This window comes from Arachis hypogaea, chromosome 12, assembly GCF_003086295.3.
Source record: "Arachis hypogaea cultivar Tifrunner chromosome 12, arahy.Tifrunner.gnm2.J5K5, whole genome shotgun sequence".
Classification (NCBI taxonomy): domain Eukaryota; kingdom Viridiplantae; phylum Streptophyta; class Magnoliopsida; order Fabales; family Fabaceae; genus Arachis; species Arachis hypogaea.
This window is the reverse complement of record NC_092047.1, coordinates 9,532,477-9,553,824: the sequence shown is the minus strand read 5'-3', so window position 1 is coordinate 9,553,824 and position 21,348 is coordinate 9,532,477. Positions and strand designations below refer to the sequence as shown.

Sequence of the window (21,348 nt, the reverse complement as noted above, 5' to 3'; positions counted from 1 at the left end):
ATAATTGGAAAAAACCGTGTAAATTTATTAAGATTTTCTTAAAAAATTTAAAATTTTGTTACTGTAACTGTTATGGATGAATGATAGTTGAGGAAATAATGTTTGAATGATAGTAAATCAGTAATTACTATAAGATGTTATGGTAGATGTTGTAACTTCAGAATTTTGATTAGAAATTTTTGCGTTGATAATTATTTTCATTAGTTGTGAGTTTTGAATAAAATTAAGGCTTAATAATTAATTTTAGAAGTAAGAATAATTAGTGTTAAAAGCATTTAGTAAAATGATTCATGATAGTCATATACTAATTGTTAATGAGCTGACTATGAATTTGTTATCTTTTTTGTAGAAATTAAGAATGTTGACTTGTAATCATCCACTTCCTCCGGACCGGTACAACGATAGGGCGGAGGACCTTTTACGACTTACCGGTTTCTACCATGCATCGCAAATTGGTGTAGTGCAGTGTCAGAAAGCATTAGTGAATGCTCTGATTGAACGTTGGCACCCGGAAACACATACGTTCCACCTTCCCATTGGTGAATGTGCCGTGACTCTTGAAGATGTGGCTCTAATTCTTGGTCTTCCCACCGATGGTCTTCCAGTCACGGGGATGATCATGAGTAGTTTTGAAGCGTTTGAGGCGGAGTGTTTGATTCAATTTGGAGTTGCACCGCTTAAGTTAGATTGTAGAGGTAGTTGCATAAAACTTACCTGGCTGCGAAATCTAAAGGAAAATTTAGAGTTGACTGATGATATCAGTATACAGAGGTATGTGAGATGCCATATTATGTTGCTGATCGGGACTATCTTGTTTGGGGATAAGTCTGGGGCAGGTGTGCATTGGAAATTTCTACCCTTGCTGCGTGATTTTGTTAGTATTGGACAGTATAGTTGGGGAGCGGCATCCCTAGCACACCTCTACAGGGCATTATGTCGGGCATCTCGTTATAACTGCAAGGAAATAGATGGTCCACTAAGACTTCTACTCTGTTGGGCTTGGATGAGGCTGCCATATCTATCGCCGCTACCTAGGGAACCCCGAAGTTTTCCACTAGCAAACAGGTAATAATTTGAGAATATGTGCCGTTATCTTGATTTTTAAGATTCAGTTAATGCTAGTTGAGCTAATTGAATATATCATATTAGGTGGCGGAACTGGGAGCGTGGTGACCGACGATATAGATATCTGAAGTTAGACCACTTTAGGAAGGCATTTGACGAACTTCAGGAAGGGCAGGTGTGTTTTAATTAAAGAAGTATTAGTTTCCGGTTTAGGTTCTGAGACATAATTATAAAGCATTGTTATTGTAATTGGCATTGTGGATTGTGTTCATTATGTTCCTTTATTTTTTTCCAGTTTGTTTGGGTTGCTTATGCTGTGGATCGGGTGGATCCAAACATTATTCCGCCTGAAATCTACATGCAGTCGGTTGTCTGGAGCACTACAGTTCCGTTGGTTTCATTTGAATGTATCGAGTGGCATGCTACCGATAGGTTTAGGCGACAGTTTGGTCTTGTTCAAGGACAACCTAATCAGGAGCGGAATCTAGAGAAGGCGCATGGAGAAGTCCTGACTGGTCCCAAGAATCTCAATTGGGCCACTGCACTGAGTCATTCAGTTTGGGTGATGCATTGGTCAAACAGGCATAACTACGTTCTATTTGAGCTACCCATGCCTTCACAGCATCCGTTAGATAGTTACATGCGTTGGTACCGATCAAAATATGGGGACCACTTGAACTTGTCAAATCTTGTTGGTCAAGATAATGATGAAGGTGATCAGGAAGTTGATGAGGGCGATCAGGATATGGATGAGGATAATCAGGAAACCGATGAGGGTAGTCAGGATATGGATGCTGACAATGAAGGACAAGAGCCACATTCGCCGCATATGTTACCTCCAAACCCAATTCCAGAAGAACAACCTCAGTCCTCAAGCCAGTATGTACCTTAGACACAGTTCCCCCCATCAGTTCCATTAAGTCAACAATATTGGGAAACCTCACAGTTTGATGCAAGAGAAGGAGATTCTTTTAGCTAGTTGCTTGGGTTCATGTCTGCAGATCCTGGACTATCACAATATGGCCATCAGCCTGAGTTCATGGCAGGTAGGTATTCATTGGATGCGAGGTACCTGGGCCATACCTCATCGGTTGCTTCTGGGGGGTTTGTATCGGTTGACTCTAGTAGGAGTGACGGTGGACGAGGAGCTTTTTTTACTCAGAACCCTAACCGTGTTTCCATGGGACTCATCGAGGAAAATGCTAACACTCTCGAGAAAGAGACCGATGCGTATCTCGAAGATGACTCGGATGACGAGGAGGATGAAATAGAGGAGTTCGATGAGGATGAGGAATCTCGTAATGATGGTATTATGCTGTGTACTTTTACTTTACATGTTCGATCAGTTATTTATTTTTTGTTCATAATTGGCATCTCTGTTTGATGCTTACTAAATAATATGTGGTATATGTGTTGATTTGATTAACTGATGTACTTAATTTTACTTGTTTTTTACAACTTGTATACAGGTCAGGAACGCACTCCGGATGAAACATCCAAAGGTTACAATCTTAGGGTTGATCCACCACGTCGCAGCGCTAATCGTTACACTCCATCCGTCTTGAAAAAGGCAGCCAAGAAATGCAAGAATTTTGACAAGGATGTCAAGTGGGCCATCAGAAAGTAGTTGTGGTTTAGATTATTAACTTAACTATTAAGCACGTGTTGGTGATTATGAATTAGAGTAACTTGTATTAGAGTAACTTGTATTTGTTGGACTTTATGAATTACTGACCTGGACTATGCTAAGAGTTCTATTGTATGTTTAAAGTATTTATGCATTAATGACCCTATTCAGGTATTATTGATCTAGTATATGTAGCTTGGGTACATAAGATATGAGAATATTGCTATAGATATCATGTCAATATACCTCATTCAGAAAATTGAGATCATATTATAACAAGTTACAGGTATCCTGGATGTACAGGTTGTGGAAATAGGTCCGGACCGGCCGGTTCAATCAGTTAGCCATTGAACCGGATCGGCCGGTTCAGTCAGAAAACTTGTGAATCGGACCGGCCTGTTCAACATGCGAACATGTGAATCGGACCGGCCGGTTCATGTCAGAAAACTTGTGAACTGGATCGGCCGGTTCAGTCAGAAGACATGTGATTCGGACCGGCCAGTTTAATAAGAAAACCTGTGAAACGTATCAGTTTTGTTTTTTAATACATACCTGTAGTATATATTAAAATAACAGATATAAACTACCAAATAAGTTATAAAAACTCAGACATAACAACTATTTTAAACCAAAAACAAATTAAAAACGTTACACAATGTTACATAGTGGTGAGGTTTGGAGTGATATCCCACAATGTTACATACATCACGTCAAGTTATCTCAAATGGACAACCCACGCCAAACTAGGTCCGTGCTACACCTACCATACTGTGAACCTACTGAGCATCTTCGTCGGCATTTGTACCAGCTGACCGACGGCATCTGCTACGACTATGTCCCTCAGCTCCACATAGCGTACATCGCCTAGGACGACGTAACATTCGCGTGTCCATCTCATTCAAGAAGCGCGTCATCCTGGGCCGACCTTTCGAGACGCGTCTCAGATATGGATTCGGTACGAAGCGAGGACCGTGGTACGCAGGCCATGTCGTCGGGTTACCTAGCGGCCTAAATCTTGCTCGATACACCCGCCGAATTTGCTCCATCTTATACACATCATGCACATACAGTTTCCAATCCAGTCGCTGGTTGGCGCAACATGCGAACACATGTCTGCAGGGGATCCGGTCCACCTGGAACTCACCGCAGTCACATCGTAGGCCACGTAGATCGACTGCAAACTCTAGTCCGCTTGGCATCTCACGCACCTCAAAGACCTCATTCTGCCGGTCAAAGCAACTGACCTGAATATTTCCTGAAGCAAGTTGGTTTGCATGCAACTTGGAGGTCACGACATCGGAGAACACATGGCCAGTATTAATCCGCGCATCTGCCTCCGCTCTCTTTCTAGTGAACAGCTCGTTTAGCCTGTAGAATGTTGCCTTGACAAGAGCAGTAACAGGAAGATTGCGTGCACCCTTCAACACTGAATTGATGCATTCCACTAGATTCGTTGTCATGTGACCCCATCGGTATCCACCATCAAATGCCAATGCGTACTGTTCGCGAGGAATTCGGTTTAACCAGTTCGTGTACGCCTCCCCCCGTTCCCGTAATCGCTGGTAACGCACTTCGTACTCTCGCACCGTCCTCGAATATCCTATAGGATAGCAACAAAAAAAATGAATAATTGTAGATGTCAAAACAAATGTTGACGGTTATGTATGTTAATAAGTTACTTAAATTTAGTAAATAGTTACCAATGTTGACGACCAATTTTTGGAGGTACGGTGCCTTGAATTTACGCAGAAAATTCGACTCTATATGCCTGATGCAGAACATATGAAAAGCTCTAGGAGGTGACCAAGCTCCGTTACTGCGTTCCACAGCTGCATTGATGGATTCGTGTCGGTCGGATATTAGACCCACACCATCCCGAGTGACAACATGTTGACGAAGGTTACTAAGGAAGAAGTGCCAAGCATCAGAAGTCTCTCCCTCCACAATAGCGAACGCAATTGGGACGATGTTGTTGTTGCCATCCTGTGAAACTGCCACCAGTAGACAACCCTTATACTTTCCATACAAGTGAGTCCCATCCACCTGGACAATTGGCTTACAATGTCTGAATGTCCTAATACAGGGGTAATAACTCCAAAATACTCGATGCAGTACTTGAATATCACGCACCACCTCATCGCCTTGATATGCAGGTATTGTCTCAAAATGGACAACAGCTGATGGCTCCTTATGACACATGGCCTGAAACCATATAGGCAACGCTTCAAAGGATGCCTCCCAACCTCCAAATATTTTTTCCACTGCCCTTGCTTAGCCAACCATGCTTTCCGGTAACTGACGGTGTAGTTGAACTTCGATTGAACTTCTGCTATAACCGAATTTACCTTCAAGGAGGGGTCAGCCTCAACCAAAGGCTTTATCACCTCCGCAATTGTGATAGAATCCAGTTTCGAATGATCCTGTGAAATGGTGGCTCTGGTACAGGTGTGACTACCATTATACCTCCTTATAACCCAACAGTACTTCCTGCTGATCATGCTAACCCTGATAAGCCAATCACACCCGGACCCATACTGTGTACATTTTGCATAAAATGTCAATGGCTCAGACTCATACACCCGGTAGTCAACGCTTCGTCGTATGGTATAATCCTTTATCGCCTTAATAACAGCTTCCCTGGAACTGAACTCCATACCAACGGCAAATTCACCATCTGCGACCATAGGAACCTCTGCAATTGAAAACCAGCATAGGAAAAATCAAATAAAGACACAGAGATTTCAAAACCAATAATATGGGCAAATCTACAGTCACCGCCTCTAGTATGATATAAATCCGAGTCTGACAACATGTTATTGTGTCACTCTAATTAAAACAAGAACAACAGCAGAAAATATTTATTACGGGCCGGACATGCCGGTTCGACCACCAAGCCAAATGAACCGGAACCTAACCGATCCTGCTATTTTTTAATTTGTTATTTACGTAGAACCAGCGGTTGAACCAGTGATTCAGTCACCTGAACTGCTCGACCGCCGGTTCGATGCTAAGAAATATGACATCAATGAATGGTTATATAATGGCAACTAATTACTAATTTATTCATAACTATATCAATATCTGACTAAAAAAAAAAATTCAAACACGACGTCTTATGTACCTGCAGTCATATATTCCGGAAACTCCGGAACATGCATGGCTTCCAAGTCCAAAACTCGCATGAATGACGGCTCCTCAAACGGCACTTCGTTTGCAAGTGCATTTGCCACCTCTGTCACATCTGGAGCCGTATTTCCATCACCTTGATCTTCATCTCCATCTGGACCAACAAACTCGTAGTTACTTTCGAACTCTTCTTCACTGTCACTATTATAATCTTCCCTTACAATATTCCGGTCAGCCTCAGATTGTTCAAACTCAACATACAACTCGATGAACGCGATCTGAGCCCGGTTTTCAATATACATTGAAAACATCTCTTGCATGCTTGCCTCGTCCGTCACATATTTGGTTTGAAACTGGATGAATCCACCAAACATCTGTATGGGATATCTGTAGAGCATACAGGATATCTTTCTTGCCCTCTCAGAATCAATCTTTTCACAGATCACACCTTTGAGCTCTTCAAATGAGATGATAAAAGGAATAACAACATCTAACGGATTTTCACAAATAAATTTTATTCCTTCAGATGTTTGTAGTAAAATCTGACCAAAATAATATACCTTTAATAACACTCTATCACTCATTTTTGTGAATCCCCCAAAAAAAACATAGAAACAGCTACAAGATTTTCAACTGTCAAACAGCAAATAATGAAGAAACGAGAAAGAAGAACAGGAGGGGCAGCCGCTCAAGCTCGGGAGGAAGACACGAGTGAGTAATGAGTTCACTTTCTACTTTTATATAAACTACTTATTACAACTCGCACCCTTCGACTAGGTTAACATGTTTAAAATAATCTTAAAAAATGCAATCGGACCATGCGACTTGTGCTCGCAGTTAACCAAAACAATTTTCATAAGTACAAAAAACGGAGGGTCCGAGTTCTTCTCAAAATTTTAGCATAGAACTCGGACCATGCGCCTTGCACTAAACGGAGGGTCCGATTAGGTGCATCCCATATTTTGATTTCCTAAGCCATGCAAATCGGACCGTGAGATTTCTGATGCAAAATTCAGAAACAAACAAAACTCACGGTCCGAGTTCTTCACTGTGATACTGCCAAAATTCTGTCCTACATTTACGTCTAGCACACCATGCTTCCATATCCAAAAAAAGCACACACTTAGTTTCCATTTCGATAAAATTGAGCCGAAAAAATACGTTTGAGAAATGCCACAAATTTTAGGTATGTGGGTAATAATTTAGAAAATTCTTTATGGTTACAATTTACAAATGACGCACGATGATATATCATAGAGTAAATTATTGCCTTAATGTCTTAATCCATAACGTTTTGGCCTTGGCAAAAGAAAGCTATAACATTTTGGTTAAGTATTAGTTTTACTTTTATCCTTTACGCTTTCAAAGTCTTACTTTTATCATAACTATATTATTTTATAAAAAAATATGCTTTTTCTTCTGTTATTATTTTCTTATTATTTTATCATATTTATTTTCAAATCACAACAACCACAAGACAAAAAAAAATTACTGCAACCACTAATATAACTGCTTACCATTACGATTTTTATCATTATCTAAAAGAAAATCAATAAATGAAAGGATCTTTTTTGAAAAAAAAAAAAATTTGACCAAAAAATAAAGTAAGATAAAATAAGATGTTGGGAATAAAAATAGGATGTTTTAAATATTAACAAAGGAATTAAGACTTACAAAAAAAATTAGAGAAATGTTTTTTTTTTAAACAGTTCTGACAATTATTTCAAAGAAGACAACAAGACCTTCAATAAAAAATATCTTTTTTGGCTATTAATATTTATTTTTATAAGACTGATTAGTCTTTTTGCCAATATTTTCTCTTTATATCAACGGAATAATTCTACATAGTATGTTTAAATGGTTGATTTATCCATTAAGAACCAATTAGGATTAACAATTTTTTTTTGGGTTGGAAATCTTGTTATTTTTTAGGAATAATTGTTAGGGTCATTTATTTTTTTGTCACATTTTTTAAATATATATTGACTAAATTTATTGTATAAAACTAAAAAATGTTAATAATTTTTAAATTATTTTTATTTATAAAATTAGATAGAGAATATATTAGTTATTAACGTGTCATATAAGTATATTTTACAGAGAGATCATTAACAAAAGAAATTAATTAGTCTCACAAAATTCAATATTACAGACCGCTGAAATGAATATTTTCTTTTATTAGAACCTCATAGTCCTTCGATAAAATTATCTGCAGTCGAAATAGGTATTCATCCGAGAAAAAAACAATAGTTGCTTTGTATCATATATGTTCTGAGGTAAACTATTTTGTTGCACCACAAGATTGAGTAATGCTTAATTAATTAACACAATTAATTTTTTTGCAAATATTTTTTTTATTTAACTACACCAAAAATTATTTCAAATTCTATGAGAATCAAATTTCAAAAATCTCTCCCTCATTATTTGTTTATTACATCCACAATTATACAATTTTTATTTTAAAATGAAAGTCTTAAATTATTATATCATTAACCCTAAAAAAGATTTTTAAATTACCACAACATATTTTATAAAAAAAATCACTCAAATTCGTTAGTCTCAATTTATTAAAAATAAAAAACATAAAAAAATGTTAGTTTATGGCCTACAAAATAAAAAAGTAAATCATAAATAATAAATAATAACAAATCAATTTCAATTCTTGAATTATAAATGTTATACATATCAAAATATCAGAATATAGATATTAAATTATAACTATTTTAATAATTTCTACTATACAAATCATATTTTTATATATAAAATATATATTATAAAATAAAAAATAAAAATAAAATATGAAAGAAAGTTATGAAATAAATTATTAAATGTCATTATCAACTGATTAGATTAAAATTAATAAATAAATATACATATGAATATCAATTAAAAATATTAAAATAATTTAAAATTACGATTTATTGATGTACATCTCATATTAAAATTGAGTAATATTAACTGTAAAAATTCGGTAATTATAAACATTTTATGTATATAAAAGTATGGATGTTATGAGTATAAAATTATAGATAATATATTTGTAACAGAAAAAAAAACCTTCAAATTTAGTAGAATTACTAATAGTAGATAATATATTTGTAATAGTTGGTAAAATAATTTGAATATTATTAGTATATTTTTTATTATTACTATTAAAGTATTAATGCAGTTAATATCATATCTTATTCACACTACTAGAAAACTAGTTATTACAGACGGATATTTCCGACGGATTTTATCCTACGGAAATACAGAGGGAATTTCAGAGGGATTTTTTGTCGGAAAATCAAAAAAATAGATTAGCATAAATTACAGACGGAAAACAAAATCCGTCGATAATTTTGTCGGTAAAATTAATTTTTTTTCCGTGGAAAATAGTTACAGACGGAAAATCCGTCTGTAATTAAATAGATAAAATGCTACATTTTATTAAATTATTACAGACAAAAAATCTGTCTGTAATTTAAACTTTTCCATCTGAAATATTAGAATAAGGAGTTAGGTTCTCGAAACTCCCAATGCTTTATTTCACTTTTTCACGTTTTCCTTGAATTACTCCCTGCCTTCTCTCTCCCTTGAAGATGTGACGTTTTCCGCTGTCGCCGCCGCCGCGGCTCGCGTCGCACGAGCTCCCTCCGTCGCCATCATCGCGTTTTCTCCCTTCGATGCCATCGTCATATGAGCTCTCTCCACCGTGCTCTTGTCTTATGAGCTCCTTCCGCGCCGCTCTCGTCGCTGCTTCTTCTCTCGTCGCCAGAGGTTTGTCATCATCTCTTCTCGTCGCCGTTAGTTCAGGTAGGCCTCCGCCTCCTTCTTGTCCATATCCCTAACCCCTTCCATTGTGATTCTATTTTGATTTCATTATCCCTATCCCTAGCCCTGTCTATATCCCTGTTTTTTCTCTTGCTTTTTCTTGCAGGAAATAATTAGAGGCATTCCCAATCATTTGAAGATTGTTGACCTTTCAGCAGTATGTTCTAAATAACAGTTCTCTTCCCCAACCAAACTATAATTTCTTGTTCTTTAGAATATAAATGAAGTTTAGCATATATTAGAATTGTAACTGAGATTGTGTAGGATTTTCGTTTACGTGATATATCTGAGTATGAAGAGTGGTATGGCCAACCACACAGGGCACTGGAGTTGCAGGTAGTACATTTCAATGGCAAAATTCTCATTTTGAAACTGTTAAATTGCCTTTCATTTCAAACTGTGGAACCACTAATGATGCTTATATCCACTGCATTTAGTGGCATTTAGTCATTAGGAATTTAACTTTTCGATCTTGATTTCTGTTAAATTCTGGGAATTATGTTTTTATTATTTGTTTTAGTACTATAGTGTCAAAACTTAAAATGAATTTCCTTACAGTCACCCGTTGCCATTGTTTTATTCTTAATACTGAATTTATCTAATTTTCTGTATCCAGAAAGAAGCTATATATGGATTAACAGAGATTTTAAGGGAGGAAATAAGGAATGCACGCTTAGTTGCTAATCCTGGTTGCTATCCAACATCCATTCAAATTCCCCTTGTCCCACTGATAAAGGTTTGTAACTGAATATGCTTATTTCACAATAGGTTTAATATATAACTAATTTCTGTTTCACTGTTTTTGTCACTTTTATGGTTGTATCTGTTTTCCTTTCTTTGTATTTTGAGTTGTGAGATATGGTCTAGGGTGTTAAGCTTGGGTTACTTTCCATGTTAAGAAGCTTGTCTGTTAATCATCGCTCCAAAGATATTTATGTATATGGTATCCTAGGTATGTTACTTTCTTAAGAGATGTCCTATTTTACTATTTTAATTCTACTATTTTCTTTCTTTCATTCAAATTCTATTATACATTGTCCTAAGGTCGTATAATGAGACTGCATTTTCCTGTAACTATTGATTACTCCTCTTTATTTTGATTTGATTTGATTGAATGGTTGATTCTATAAAAAAGAATGGTCCTGCTGTCAAAGTCTGCCATGGTGATATTATATCGTTTGCTGCTCTTCCTCAGCACGGTATGAATGCTTTCCAGTTATCAGAAATCAGAATTTTCGTTTTTCTTTAATAAATGGGATTTCAGGTTTTTTGGTTCCCTCAAAAAATATTTTGTATCTTTTGTCCTCCCCCATGCCAGATAATGCAGCTGCTAATCGAAAATGTTACTTGATCAATTAAAAGAATTACAACAAGGAACTAGGCGATGGTAAAAGAGTAACTGCTCAACAGAAACATGCCATTGAAGACCTCAATGAAAGGCTGAGTGCTTCTATGCAGTCATATGCTGAAGCATATGCTATAATAAGTAGGTATGATCTATATAATAATTCTTGATTGTTGAGTTCTTCACTTCTTTAGTGTTTAATGTTGATGCAAGTGTCATAGGAGTGAAGTTGTTCAAAATTTGAACATCAATAATAAGTTAGGAAGTCAATTGCTTTGAATCAGGGAAACTTTTACAAGAATTGAATTTTTGTTATTAAACCTTTTGCCCCCACCCTAGTTACGCTAGCTGTATGTTTGATAATTGAGTCCCTCTCACTTGCTCCTCTGCATGCAGTCAGAAAGTAAATATAGCTGAACTCAAGGAACAATTAGATGACAAGCAGACTCAGCGAAAAGAGCGGGAAAAGGCCACAACTGATCTAAAGGCTGCTGTTTTTAGAGCCCAGTCTGAGGCTCAAGAGGAATTAAGACGACACACTGATGCTGCCTTAAGAAGAGAAAGAGAACTACATGAAACAATAAATAAGCTTCAGGTTTGAAGGTTTTGTCGCTAAAGTAGTAAGAAACTGTACTCCCTTTACTTTTGAAGCTTATAAGTTGTCATTCTTTCTGTATGTTGTAGGAGTCAGAGAGAGAAAGGTGTTTGCTAGTTGAAACCTTGAGGTCCAAACTGGTATGGTTCTGCTTATGTTTAACCTACAATGGGCGACAACTTGTGTATTTCATAAATAAAGATGGTTGTGTCTGATAATAAGGTTCGCCAGTTGGAAACTGAATTGCATGAGGAGAAGCTGACCACTGCAAATCAAACAAAGGTAATCATATGGTTTTGTGTGTGTATTATGTCCCCTTTTCATATTTTGGACTTGTTTACTATTTCGCTGAACGAAAATGTAAATTCATGGAGCAGAAAATAGAAGAACTTGAAGAGGAAACAAGAAGATTAAGCAAAGAGCTTGAGAGTGAAAAGGTAGATATCGAAATTTCATGTTCCAAGAATGTTTTTGTATAAAGGTGTTTGTCTAAATGATGTCTGCTTTTCACTGATTGCTGTTACTGTTAATGACTTATTTCTATGTGACTTCAGAGTATGACAGTATCTTATTTATATGTTGCTAGACTGATAAATTCTAATTAATAAGTTGCTTTAGCTTTCTAATTCAATATCCCCCTTATTCTATTCTATCTGTTATTTATTTTTTTTAGCTCTTACTTCTCTTCTTTTGGTGGTGAAGTTTCTTTATGTGAAACTGAAAATATTTGTTGCTGTTGTTAGCAGGCAGCTTGAGAAGAAGCATGGGCTAAAGTTTCTATTCTTGAGCTTGAGATAAATGCCGCAATGCGGGATCTAGATTTTGAGAGGAGGAGGTTAAGAGGTGCCAGGGAAAGACTTATGCTTTGGTAAGGAACAAGTTTCTATTTAATATGATCACTGGACAACTGTAGTTTGAAAATTATGTAAGGATGAATCTGTATGTATATAAAAGAATATTAGAGGACATCGCAGCAAGGAGCTTGAGAAAGCAGCAATCAAGATAAATAACCAGAGAAAGGTATCATTTGGCCAAGTTTAAACTTAAAACAAACACAAGTTCTTAAAATAACAACTATCATATAATAAAGTGTTTTCTTTTCTTTTCTTTTCTTAAAATAACAACTATCTAGGCTAGTTCCCTCATTCTTCTTCTGACTTATAATATCACATAGTCTCATTAACAAATGCCATGTGAACATTAGATGAATTCTACTGTTTTGAATGAAACCAGGGTTCTAACTTCTAAGAAAGATGAAATTGAAGAAACCAAGCAAGCAAAGCAGAGAAGAAACATCAAACATGGCTGCTACTGTTGGAATCACAGAATTTATTGGAGCAGAGATGATTGAGAAGGCAATTTCTTAGTAGATGAAGCTATTTTGTCCAAGCTAAAGTCAAAGAAGGCAAAGGTCCTTGTTGAGGTAAATCTATATTGCGCGCTTCAATTGAAAGGCAAATTCAGTTGCCAAATATTAGTATAGTTGTGATGTGTGTGTGAAGACCATTTAGAAGGATGAATTTTTGAAACTCTGCTTTGTGACAGCTTCTATATCAGCAAACTCTATAAATAAAGAAGAGAGATGTGTCAATACGAACTGTGTTTTCTTCCCTTTGCTGATTAAAATAAATAGAATATATAGAATATTATCTCAGTATTTCCATTAATCAATGTCACAAGGATCTGGTTTTTAAGATTTCGCGAGTTGCCTTATAAGCCATGAAAGTAATTAGGTACCTTGAAATATATTCTTTTTTTGGTTGAATAAGCCATTAGATTTTCTTTGTGCCAGAATTTCTTGTGCCAAAAAGGGAAGCATCAGTGAGAATTTCTTTGTGCCAGAATTTCTTGTATATCAAGAATGCTGTTGTATCATCAAACTTAACTCCTTGAGGCACCAAATTTAAGAGAACAGTGGTTTTCTTTAGTTGATGATTTGCTGCATTAGCTCCAACAATGCGAACCTGGTTGCGACTCAACAAAAGACTGGCTGCAATTTCCTCAGCTAGCTTGAAAACCAAAGGGAAGAACTTGTATATTGCAATGCTGATGTGGAGTTTAACTTGAAGTGGCTACACACAACCACAAGGAGATCCAGGAGGTGTATTTGTCAATGGCTCTGAGCAAGTCACCATCATGCAAAGGAATAGGATCAATATAAAATCTTGTTTGTTTAAATTGTTGAAAATGAAGGAACTAGTAGTGTCAATGAGTAATGTAAATAGTTATAGTTCTGTTAATGGTTTATTTTTTTGGGTATCTTTTTATTGAGATAGTGAGATATTGGCCAATGATGTTGAAAAATAACATCTAATTTTATAGGTATCATGTAATGAATATTATGTTTATTTATATGATTTTTGGCCTCTTTTTTTTCAATTTACAGTGTGTTTGATGGAAGAAATTTAAAAAATAAACCTAAAGTATTCATTTTACAATGGAAAAATTTTAAAAAATTTATATTTTACTTTGCCGACGGATTTACAGACGGATTTTCTATCTGTAATCATAGTGTGAGATGATTTTCCAAGGTTCAAATTATAGATGAAAAATCCGTCGAAAAATCTGTCTGTAATTACTGACGAAAAATCCGTCGAAAAATCCGTCTGTAATTACAGACGAAAAATCCGTCGAAAAATCCGTCTGTAATTACAGACGGAAAATCCGTCGGAAAGTTCGTCGCCTTTGGGAAATGGATAGAAAATTTACAGAGGAAAAATCCGTCGGTAACTGGTAAAAATCCGTCTGTAATTTTCCGACGGAAAAAAATCCGTCGGTAAATAATTTCCGACGGGGCTTTTACAGAGGGACAAAATCCGTCGATAATTTCGTCGGTAACCAAAAATTCGTCTGTAATAAAGACTAAATCTGTCTGTAAATCTGTCTGTATTAATCAATTTTCTAGTTGTGTCAATTATTCATATTTGTCAAGGTGAAAAAATTAGATGAAGAGCGTAAAAAAAAGAACAATGAAGTGAAACTCACGTACAGTTATTTTTATGTAAAATTAATTGTTAAGATTTGTTAGAAAATAATTTTATTAAATTTATTAAATTATCTAATAATTATTAAATATTAATTTCATATAAAATTAATTTTATATAAATTTTCACCAAACAATAAATATGTATTATAATTAAAAAAATTAATAAAAAATTTTGAACTATTTTTAGCTAATTTTATTTTATTACCGAACATTTTCTTAAAAATAAAGTTAGTGTTAGCGAATGTAGGAGTTAACTCCGAACTAAAAGCATTGCGAATCGAATATAAGATCACGTGGAAGGAAATCATGAGACTTTTTCTTTGGTATTGTTGGTTGGTGACACTTTCCAGCAACCGTCTTAGTAGTGCTGTCTAATCAATACCCGCAATTACCGTCATTCATTCTTATTCTTAACCCCTCCTATCTCTCCCTCATTTTTACTTGTTTACGTACCCAAATTATTTTTCTCATTTTCATATTACATCACTAACACTAGTGAGTGAGCTTCCTCAGAACAAGTATTTTCGTTACAATGGTGGACCCACTTAGAGTTCTTGTCACCGGCGCCGCTGGTAATTCATTTCAATTTGCTTCTTCACTTCATATAAAAATACATACTAATTTAATTGTAGTATAGTTTATTGTTTATAATGTTTAATTATTCGTTACTTTTTGTATAAGGCCATTGATTCTCTTTCTCCCGCATGCATTCCGTGAGGAAATAGTTTTGGTATATGATGATTTCCTTAGTGAACAAGTTTGCACTTCATTGATTCTTTTGAAATTGATCTTATATATATTAATGAAGTAGATTGTTTAATTTGTCTTGGTCGTGTGAATAACTTGACCATGGAAATTCCTCTTTGGGAGATTGTGAATGTGGACCAAACACTCATCCAAAACAAGATATGGGAGATTATCAACAACACAATCGCTCAAAAAATTCTTCTTGTTTTGATTTGTGTTTCTTTGTTTTGGAAGATGATTCGATACATGTGTGGTCTTCTCCATCAAGAGAAGGAACCAGTTACAGTATTGGTCACGGGTGCTGCAGGCATGGCATGATTTAATTCATTACTTAATGCCCTTAATCAGCTTTATATATATCTGCGTTTTATTAAAAATGCTATGTACACGAAAAAATCACTTATTAAATTAGTCATTATATATTTATTAATAAATAAATTAAACATGTTAGTTAAAAGTTGATAACTCTAGACTTTTTTTTTGTTATGTATATTATATTTGAGTTATAAAATGATTAACCATATATGTATGTATGTATGAATGAAAAAATAGGGCAAATAGGGTATGCGCTGGTAGCAATGATAGCAAGAGGGGCAATGCTAGGGCCAAATCAGCCGGTGATTCTTCACATGCTTGACATTGAGCCAGCAGCGGAGGCATTGAAAGGAGTGAAGATGGAGCTGATGGACGCGGCGCTGCCGCTTCTAAGAGGGATTGTGGCTTCCACCGACGTGGCAGAGGCATGCAAGGGGGTCAACATTGCGGTCATGCTTGGTGGATTCCCGAGAAAAGAAGGGATGGAAAGAAAAGACGTCATGTCCAAGAATGTGTCCATATACAAGGCGCAGGCGTCCGCGCTTGAGAAGCACGCCGCCGCCGATTGCAAGGTGCTGGTGGTGGCCAATCCGGCCAACACCAACGCTCTCATACTCAAGGAGTTCGCTCCGTCCATTCCTGACAAGAACATCACTTGCCTTACTAGGCTTGACCACAATAGAGCCCTCGCTCAGATCTCTGAGAGGACGAAGGTTCTTATCTTAAGATGAATTTGTTATTATGTGAAACTGTTAGATAAAAATTATTAGATAATTTAAAGGTGAAAACTTAGGTGCAGTTCACTGTGAAAACAACCGTAACTGAATTAGTTGTATTAATCATATAAAAGACGTTATTTTAATAAAATAAGTTTTCAGGTTCATATCACCGATGTCAAGAATGTCATAATTTGGGGCAACCATTCCTCCACCCAGTATCCGGATGTGAACCATGCCACCGTTCAGGAGAAGCCTGTGAGGGAAGTTGTCGGCGACGATGAATGGCTGAACAACGACTTCATTGCCACCGTTCAGCAGCGAGGGGCTGCCATCATCAAAGCTAGGAAGCTCTCTAGTGCACTGTCCGCAGCAAGCTCTGCTTGTGATCATATACGTGACTGGGTTCTTGGTACTCCCAAGGGATCCTGGGTTTCAATGGGAGTATATTCCGATGGCTCATACGATATTCAACCTGGTCTAATTTACTCTTTTCCGGTTACATGTGAGAAAGGAGAATGGAGCATCGTACAGGGTAGGCACATTATTATTATTATCATATTTTATATTCATATTTATCATGCTCCTTTTCTTTGACACATTGGCAATAATTCAGGGCTAGAGATCGATGCATTCTCAAGGGAAAAGATGGATAAAACTGCCCAAGAGCTCATTGAGGAGAAAGAATTGGCTAAGTCATGTCTCAACTGATGACGTTTCATCGTAGAAGAATATAATAACTCATCAGTTTTAGTACACTCTGATATTGGTGTTTGAGTGGTTATTTTATCAGTGAAAACTCGTGTGTGCGTGTGTTCATGTGAAATTAACAGATGAAAACAATTGCAAGTGAATTCTACCTATTTTATTCTATCTTTTGGTACCTTCACTTGTTTGGCTCTCTGATGATGAGTTGATGTTTATTAATTTAGAAAAAAAATGGTTCGTTTCATTTTCTTTTTCTGCACTTGCTTTCCAAAATACAAATTATTATTAGAGCAATGCTAGGGGCAGTAACTTTTGTGATTGGTAGCCATCAAATAGTCATCAATGATGATCTAATGGTGTGAGATTGGTGTGAGATTTCATCCAATGACTCACCTTTTTCTGCTGGCTACATGCTGGCCAAAATTCAACAAAACTGCTGACCCCTAGACTTTTCCTTATTATTATTCAAGTTGTTAATCGCTTAACCGTTGCTACGAGCTTTTTTTAATTAAATAAACAAAAGTATAGGTAATTAACAACATTTTTTAATAATATGTGAACAATATGAATTAATAGGATTAAAAAAGTAAATTAATCTTAAATTTAATTAATAGCATTAAATTAAGATGTAGTGTATTTTTATTTGATTGGTGGTTGTTAATATTGTTTAAGTTGTTCATATTGATGTCTTTTAATTTAATTATTATTTGACGGTCTCAATTTTTTAATTTATTGGCGAGTTATGCGAGTCGATTTGAGAGATTTAAGTTTGTTTGCCACCTCTAATCAAGATTTAAGAAATCTATCTCAGAGAAAACAATTTAAAGTAAAGCGATCGAGCATAATTAAAACTGAATTGATGTGTATTATTTTGTACTACTTGAGTTTATATAAGTGAATTATATATAGAGTTTAATACACAAACTATCACTTAACTAAACTAATTATATTCAACAAAAAGGTTTAGTTAATATGTATCCTAAATACATATTAAAATTTTTATTAATAAAAATTTTTAAATATCTTATTTTAATAAATATATAATAATTGTTTTAAAAATTAAACTTATAATTTTTTATAATAAATTTTTTAATTAATAATTTTAATATTTATTCTAAAATTACATATTAGTTAAATTCTTAATAAAAATATATTTATATAATAAAATTAGCAAATCATAACAAAGTTCGTAAAAAAAATCAGTGTTTATATAAATCGGGTGAAGTTTGGTAAGTTTTGAGCCCATCTTAATATTTTAGCCACTCTATTTTTAAGATTCATATCCGATCTAATAAAAAAAAAAGTTAAACCAGATGGATCTGATACAATAGGTCGACCAAGTTCCAAAGCTACAAGAGATAGTAAGTTCAACAATATAATAATGCAATAATGACAAAAAAAAAATTAAATAAATAAAATAATGCAATAAGGACAAAAAAAATACAATAATGCATTACAAATTAAAATTTATGAAACAAGCATACTTGCAAAGAAATATATTTTCTGTATCTTTTCATAATTGATTTTATAAAATATTATTTTATATTGGTAAAATCCACGTGCAGTTAAGTTAACTTGATGTAAAGTTAATAGCTCAGAATATTATATGATAATTTAGTCAAATCTGTTAAATTATTTAATGATTCTCAGGTTCACATGAAATTAGCTGCATCTACTTTTATATTATATGAAATTTATTTATACGTATTTTTTGTCATACTTAAATTTTGTAGGATTTTTTTATTTAAATAAATTAAATAAATATTTTATTAATTGAAATAAATAATTATAAAAATTATTACATAAATACATCCTCCAGTCTTATCTCGTTTACATTGTAAATGAGATAAGATTAGTACGTGTGACACGTGTATATCTTGTTTACAGTGCAAGCGAGATATGTGCAAGCTTATCTCGTTTACACAGTAAACGAGATAAGGTTGGGGGACGCCTATATATAGATATCGTTTACAGCGAGGTTCTGGGCCCAGTTTGAACTTTTAGACCACTTTCTCCTCTTTTCTACTCCTTTCTAACTATATTATCGAGTAAGACGAAGATGGCGCGCACAGATGCACGTGATCGGGACATCGACAAGCTGAACGCGACATGATACTACGCTGTGGCAGCCGACTTTGCGGTTAGTTTTATTATCTTGAATTTTATGTAATCCACATATGTATAGCCATGGTTAGGGTACTTGCCAAGAGTTAGAATACAATTTTTTTTTTTGTGACTGAGTTAGAATACAATTTGTGTCATTATAAACATGTCACTGATAGTAATTAATAATTCTCGAAATGTGGTTATCATTTTTTGGTAATTAAGTTGTTAAGTACATAATTATTAATTTAGAGTTTAAATGTTGTGGTAGATATTTTCCAACCGTTGACGTTAGTTTATTGGTCGCACATTTATTAATTTAGTTACTAACTATCCAAGTTTGATAGTTAGATTATTAATTATTTTATTGAATATTTTAATTTCACGTAACATATTGAGAAAATTTGTATTAGTTAAGTAAGTGTATATTAATAGAAAATGTCGTGTCGACACAAATTCAGTTAGTACATACGTATAAAATTCTGTTAAGCAAGTGTATAGAATAGTAAAAAAGTTTGATATGTTGATGAACCTATAAAAATTTTTAATTTATAATAATCGTGAAATATTCTTTTTTTTTTTGTCAGAGGCCTCGTCTACTCTTGCCCCGATGAGTGAGTCACACACTTCCACCACCCGACGCCATCGTCCCGTATCTGAGGGAGGCTGGATTTGGCGACATGGTGCCTCTCAGAGATTTTGTATTCAACAACTCTTTGATCACGACATTCGTGGAGCGATGACATCCGAAGTCCCACACGTTCCATCTACCGTGGGGTGAAGCCACTGTCACCTTGCAGGACGTGGCGTACCACTTGGGATTACGCGCACATGGAGAGCCAGTTGGGGGTGCTTCCGTGACTTCTACAAGTGGCACAGCATGGAGACGTGGGAGTTGGTGGAGCAGCTGCTCGGTGTCAGGCTTCAGTGGTTTCACAGCAGGGATGCAGAGGAAGGAGTCGTTCTCGTTGAAGCTTACATGGCTATGTGACCATGTCCGCTAGATGCCACAGGCGAACGACCCGGAGACACTCCGACAGTATACGAAGTGTTATATCTTGTTACTGTTCGAGAATACCTAATGACGGATAAGTCGAACAACTTGGTCCATCTACGATGGCTGCCACTACTTCAGGACTTTCAGCGATACCGTGAGTTGTCTTGGGGATCGGCGGTGCTTGCATGGACATACTACTCGCTGTGCTCTGCAGCACACCGAGACACAACAAACATCACCGGTTGCACTCTGCTGTTGATGTCTTGGATATACCAGAGATTTTTATAGTGGTGTCCACCTGACCGACAACTTTTCATGTATCATATAGTTACGAGGTAACACTTGTTTAGGGTCTTGCTTATGGTTTGAATTTGTCACTCGTTATGACATTCCGTAACATGAACTTGTGTTATTCTTGTAAATGGTGTCAGGTTGATAGGGTTGATGCAGCAGAGCAGAGACCGACATGAGGCGAGGGTTCTATGATGGGTCTAGCGATAGACCAGTTATGTTGGGACGAGGTTAGCACTACGATTGAAAACCTAATTTTTAATTTAATCATTTATATAGCATTTGTCATTTAAATAAATTAAATAAAGTATGTACTTATTGAATTTTGTGATTTGAAACATTATTTACCTTTTGGGATATCAAATATTTATTTATTCCATAACTGTTGTTTCAGTTTGTCTGGACACCGTACAATGACCTTGCTCTGTAGGCTCTATGCCTGCTGTGATTTGTCGAGGAGGCAGAGTGGGGGACATGGATGTCAGTCATCCCCCTCGTCTTCTTCAACATCGTCGAGTTTCACCAAGTTGACCGGGTGAAGCACCAGTTCAATGGAGAGCAGCCGGTGCCTGGTGCCTTGGTCAACGTCGACAAGTTCCTGACATCCACAAGACGGGGCGAGGATGTGTGGAGGCATGACAGACTTGATGAGTGGTATGCCGGCTGGACGACACATTTTACAGAGGGCCACAGGATCTCCAGAACGTACTCGATAATCCGAGGCTAGCCGATTTACCTACTGCCAGCCTGCCAAGGGACGTTCTCCACCTTCCCGGGACGTCCCTGATCAACGTAGGCGCACGAGGGAGGCCAGGGAGGACACCCGGTGGTCTGCTAGGCAGGAGAGGGTCAGGCCTCGCCAGGAGCGATTGGATATGGAGTCGGACGAGGAGCGGGAGTTTGACAAACATGAG

The 21,348-nt window shown here is 35.9% G+C and overlaps 3 protein-coding genes across 44 annotated transcripts; 2 read left to right on the top strand and 1 right to left on the bottom strand.

Moving 5' to 3' along the window:
• Window positions 1–3,468: 3,468 nt before the first annotated feature.
• Window positions 3,469–6,192, bottom strand: LOC112729642 (uncharacterized). The gene is made up of 6 exons (XM_025779809.1): window positions 5,814–6,192; window positions 5,197–5,384; window positions 4,993–5,112; window positions 4,808–4,894; window positions 4,393–4,735; window positions 3,469–4,292 (listed from the first exon to the last, which is right to left on the bottom strand). The coding sequence occupies exons 1-6, from the start codon at window positions 6,190–6,192 to the stop codon at window positions 3,469–3,471; spliced, it is 1,941 nt and encodes a 646-aa protein (XP_025635594.1).
• Window positions 6,193–9,326: 3,134 nt separating this feature from the next.
• On the top strand, window positions 9,327–13,950 carry LOC112726744 (uncharacterized). 41 transcript variants are annotated; one of them, XM_072208709.1, is made up of 14 exons: window positions 9,330–9,613; window positions 9,738–9,967; window positions 10,248–10,367; window positions 10,499–10,583; window positions 10,767–10,830; window positions 10,950–11,121; window positions 11,373–11,571; window positions 11,661–11,711; window positions 11,803–11,853; window positions 11,949–12,008; window positions 12,318–12,439; window positions 12,526–12,591; window positions 12,805–12,994; window positions 13,364–13,950. In XM_072208709.1, exons 6-11 carry the CDS (start codon window positions 11,084–11,086, stop codon window positions 12,324–12,326), a joined length of 408 nt encoding a protein of 135 aa, XP_072064810.1. In that variant the 5' UTR covers window positions 9,330–9,613; window positions 9,738–9,967; window positions 10,248–10,367; window positions 10,499–10,583; window positions 10,767–10,830; window positions 10,950–11,083; the 3' UTR covers window positions 12,327–12,439; window positions 12,526–12,591; window positions 12,805–12,994; window positions 13,364–13,950. The 41 variants fall into 41 exon arrangements, with proteins under 41 accessions (XP_072064800.1, XP_072064799.1, XP_072064791.1 ...); XM_072208696.1 differs by having other exon boundaries at window positions 11,794–11,853; XM_072208688.1 differs by lacking the exon at window positions 12,526–12,591 and having other exon boundaries at window positions 9,337–9,613; window positions 9,738–9,788; window positions 9,896–9,967; window positions 11,794–11,853; window positions 12,315–12,439.
• A 1,013-nt stretch (window positions 13,951–14,963) lies between these two features.
• LOC112726743 (malate dehydrogenase, cytoplasmic) lies at window positions 14,964–17,208 on the top strand. 2 transcript variants are annotated; one of them, XM_025776258.3, is made up of 4 exons: window positions 14,964–15,129; window positions 15,857–16,332; window positions 16,498–16,870; window positions 16,952–17,208. In XM_025776258.3, the coding sequence occupies exons 1-4, from the start codon at window positions 15,090–15,092 to the stop codon at window positions 17,044–17,046; spliced, it is 984 nt and encodes a 327-aa protein (XP_025632043.1). In that variant the 5' UTR covers window positions 14,964–15,089; the 3' UTR covers window positions 17,047–17,208. The 2 variants fall into 2 exon arrangements, with proteins under 2 accessions (XP_025632043.1, XP_025632042.1); XM_025776257.3 differs by lacking the exon at window positions 14,964–15,129 and adding an exon at window positions 15,289–15,611.
• The last annotated feature ends 4,140 nt before the right edge of the window (window positions 17,209–21,348 follow it).

What these genes read in the sequence shown, in the direction of transcription:
- LOC112729642 (XM_025779809.1), bottom strand. Translation starts at nt 6,192, where the DNA reads ATGTTTGGTGGATTCATCCAGTTTCAAACCAAATATGTGACGGACGAG. An exon ending in AATCGAAGTTCAACTACACC is followed by an intron (nt 4,895 to 4,992) that starts GTCAGTTACCGG and finishes ATATGGTTTCAG; the next exon opens with GCCATGTGTCATAAGGAGCC. An exon ending in AGGTGGTGCGTGATATTCAA is followed by an intron (nt 4,736 to 4,807) that starts GTACTGCATCGA and finishes CCAATTGTCCAG; the next exon opens with GTGGATGGGACTCACTTGTA.
- LOC112726744 (XM_072208676.1), top strand. Translation starts at nt 11,084, where the DNA reads ATGCAGTCATATGCTGAAGCATATGCTATAATAAGTAG. An exon ending in GCATATGCTATAATAAGTAG is followed by an intron (nt 11,122 to 11,372) that starts GTATGATCTATA and finishes CTCTGCATGCAG; the next exon opens with TCAGAAAGTAAATATAGCTG. An exon ending in AAACAATAAATAAGCTTCAG is followed by an intron (nt 11,572 to 11,660) that starts GTTTGAAGGTTT and finishes TGTATGTTGTAG; the next exon opens with GAGTCAGAGAGAGAAAGGTG.
- LOC112726743 (XM_025776257.3), top strand. Translation starts at nt 15,407, where the DNA reads ATGGAAATTCCTCTTTGGGAGATTGTGAATGTGGACCAAACACTCATC. An exon ending in AGATCTCTGAGAGGACGAAG is followed by an intron (nt 16,333 to 16,497) that starts GTTCTTATCTTA and finishes ATAAGTTTTCAG; the next exon opens with GTTCATATCACCGATGTCAA. An exon ending in AGAATGGAGCATCGTACAGG is followed by an intron (nt 16,871 to 16,951) that starts GTAGGCACATTA and finishes GCAATAATTCAG; the next exon opens with GGCTAGAGATCGATGCATTC.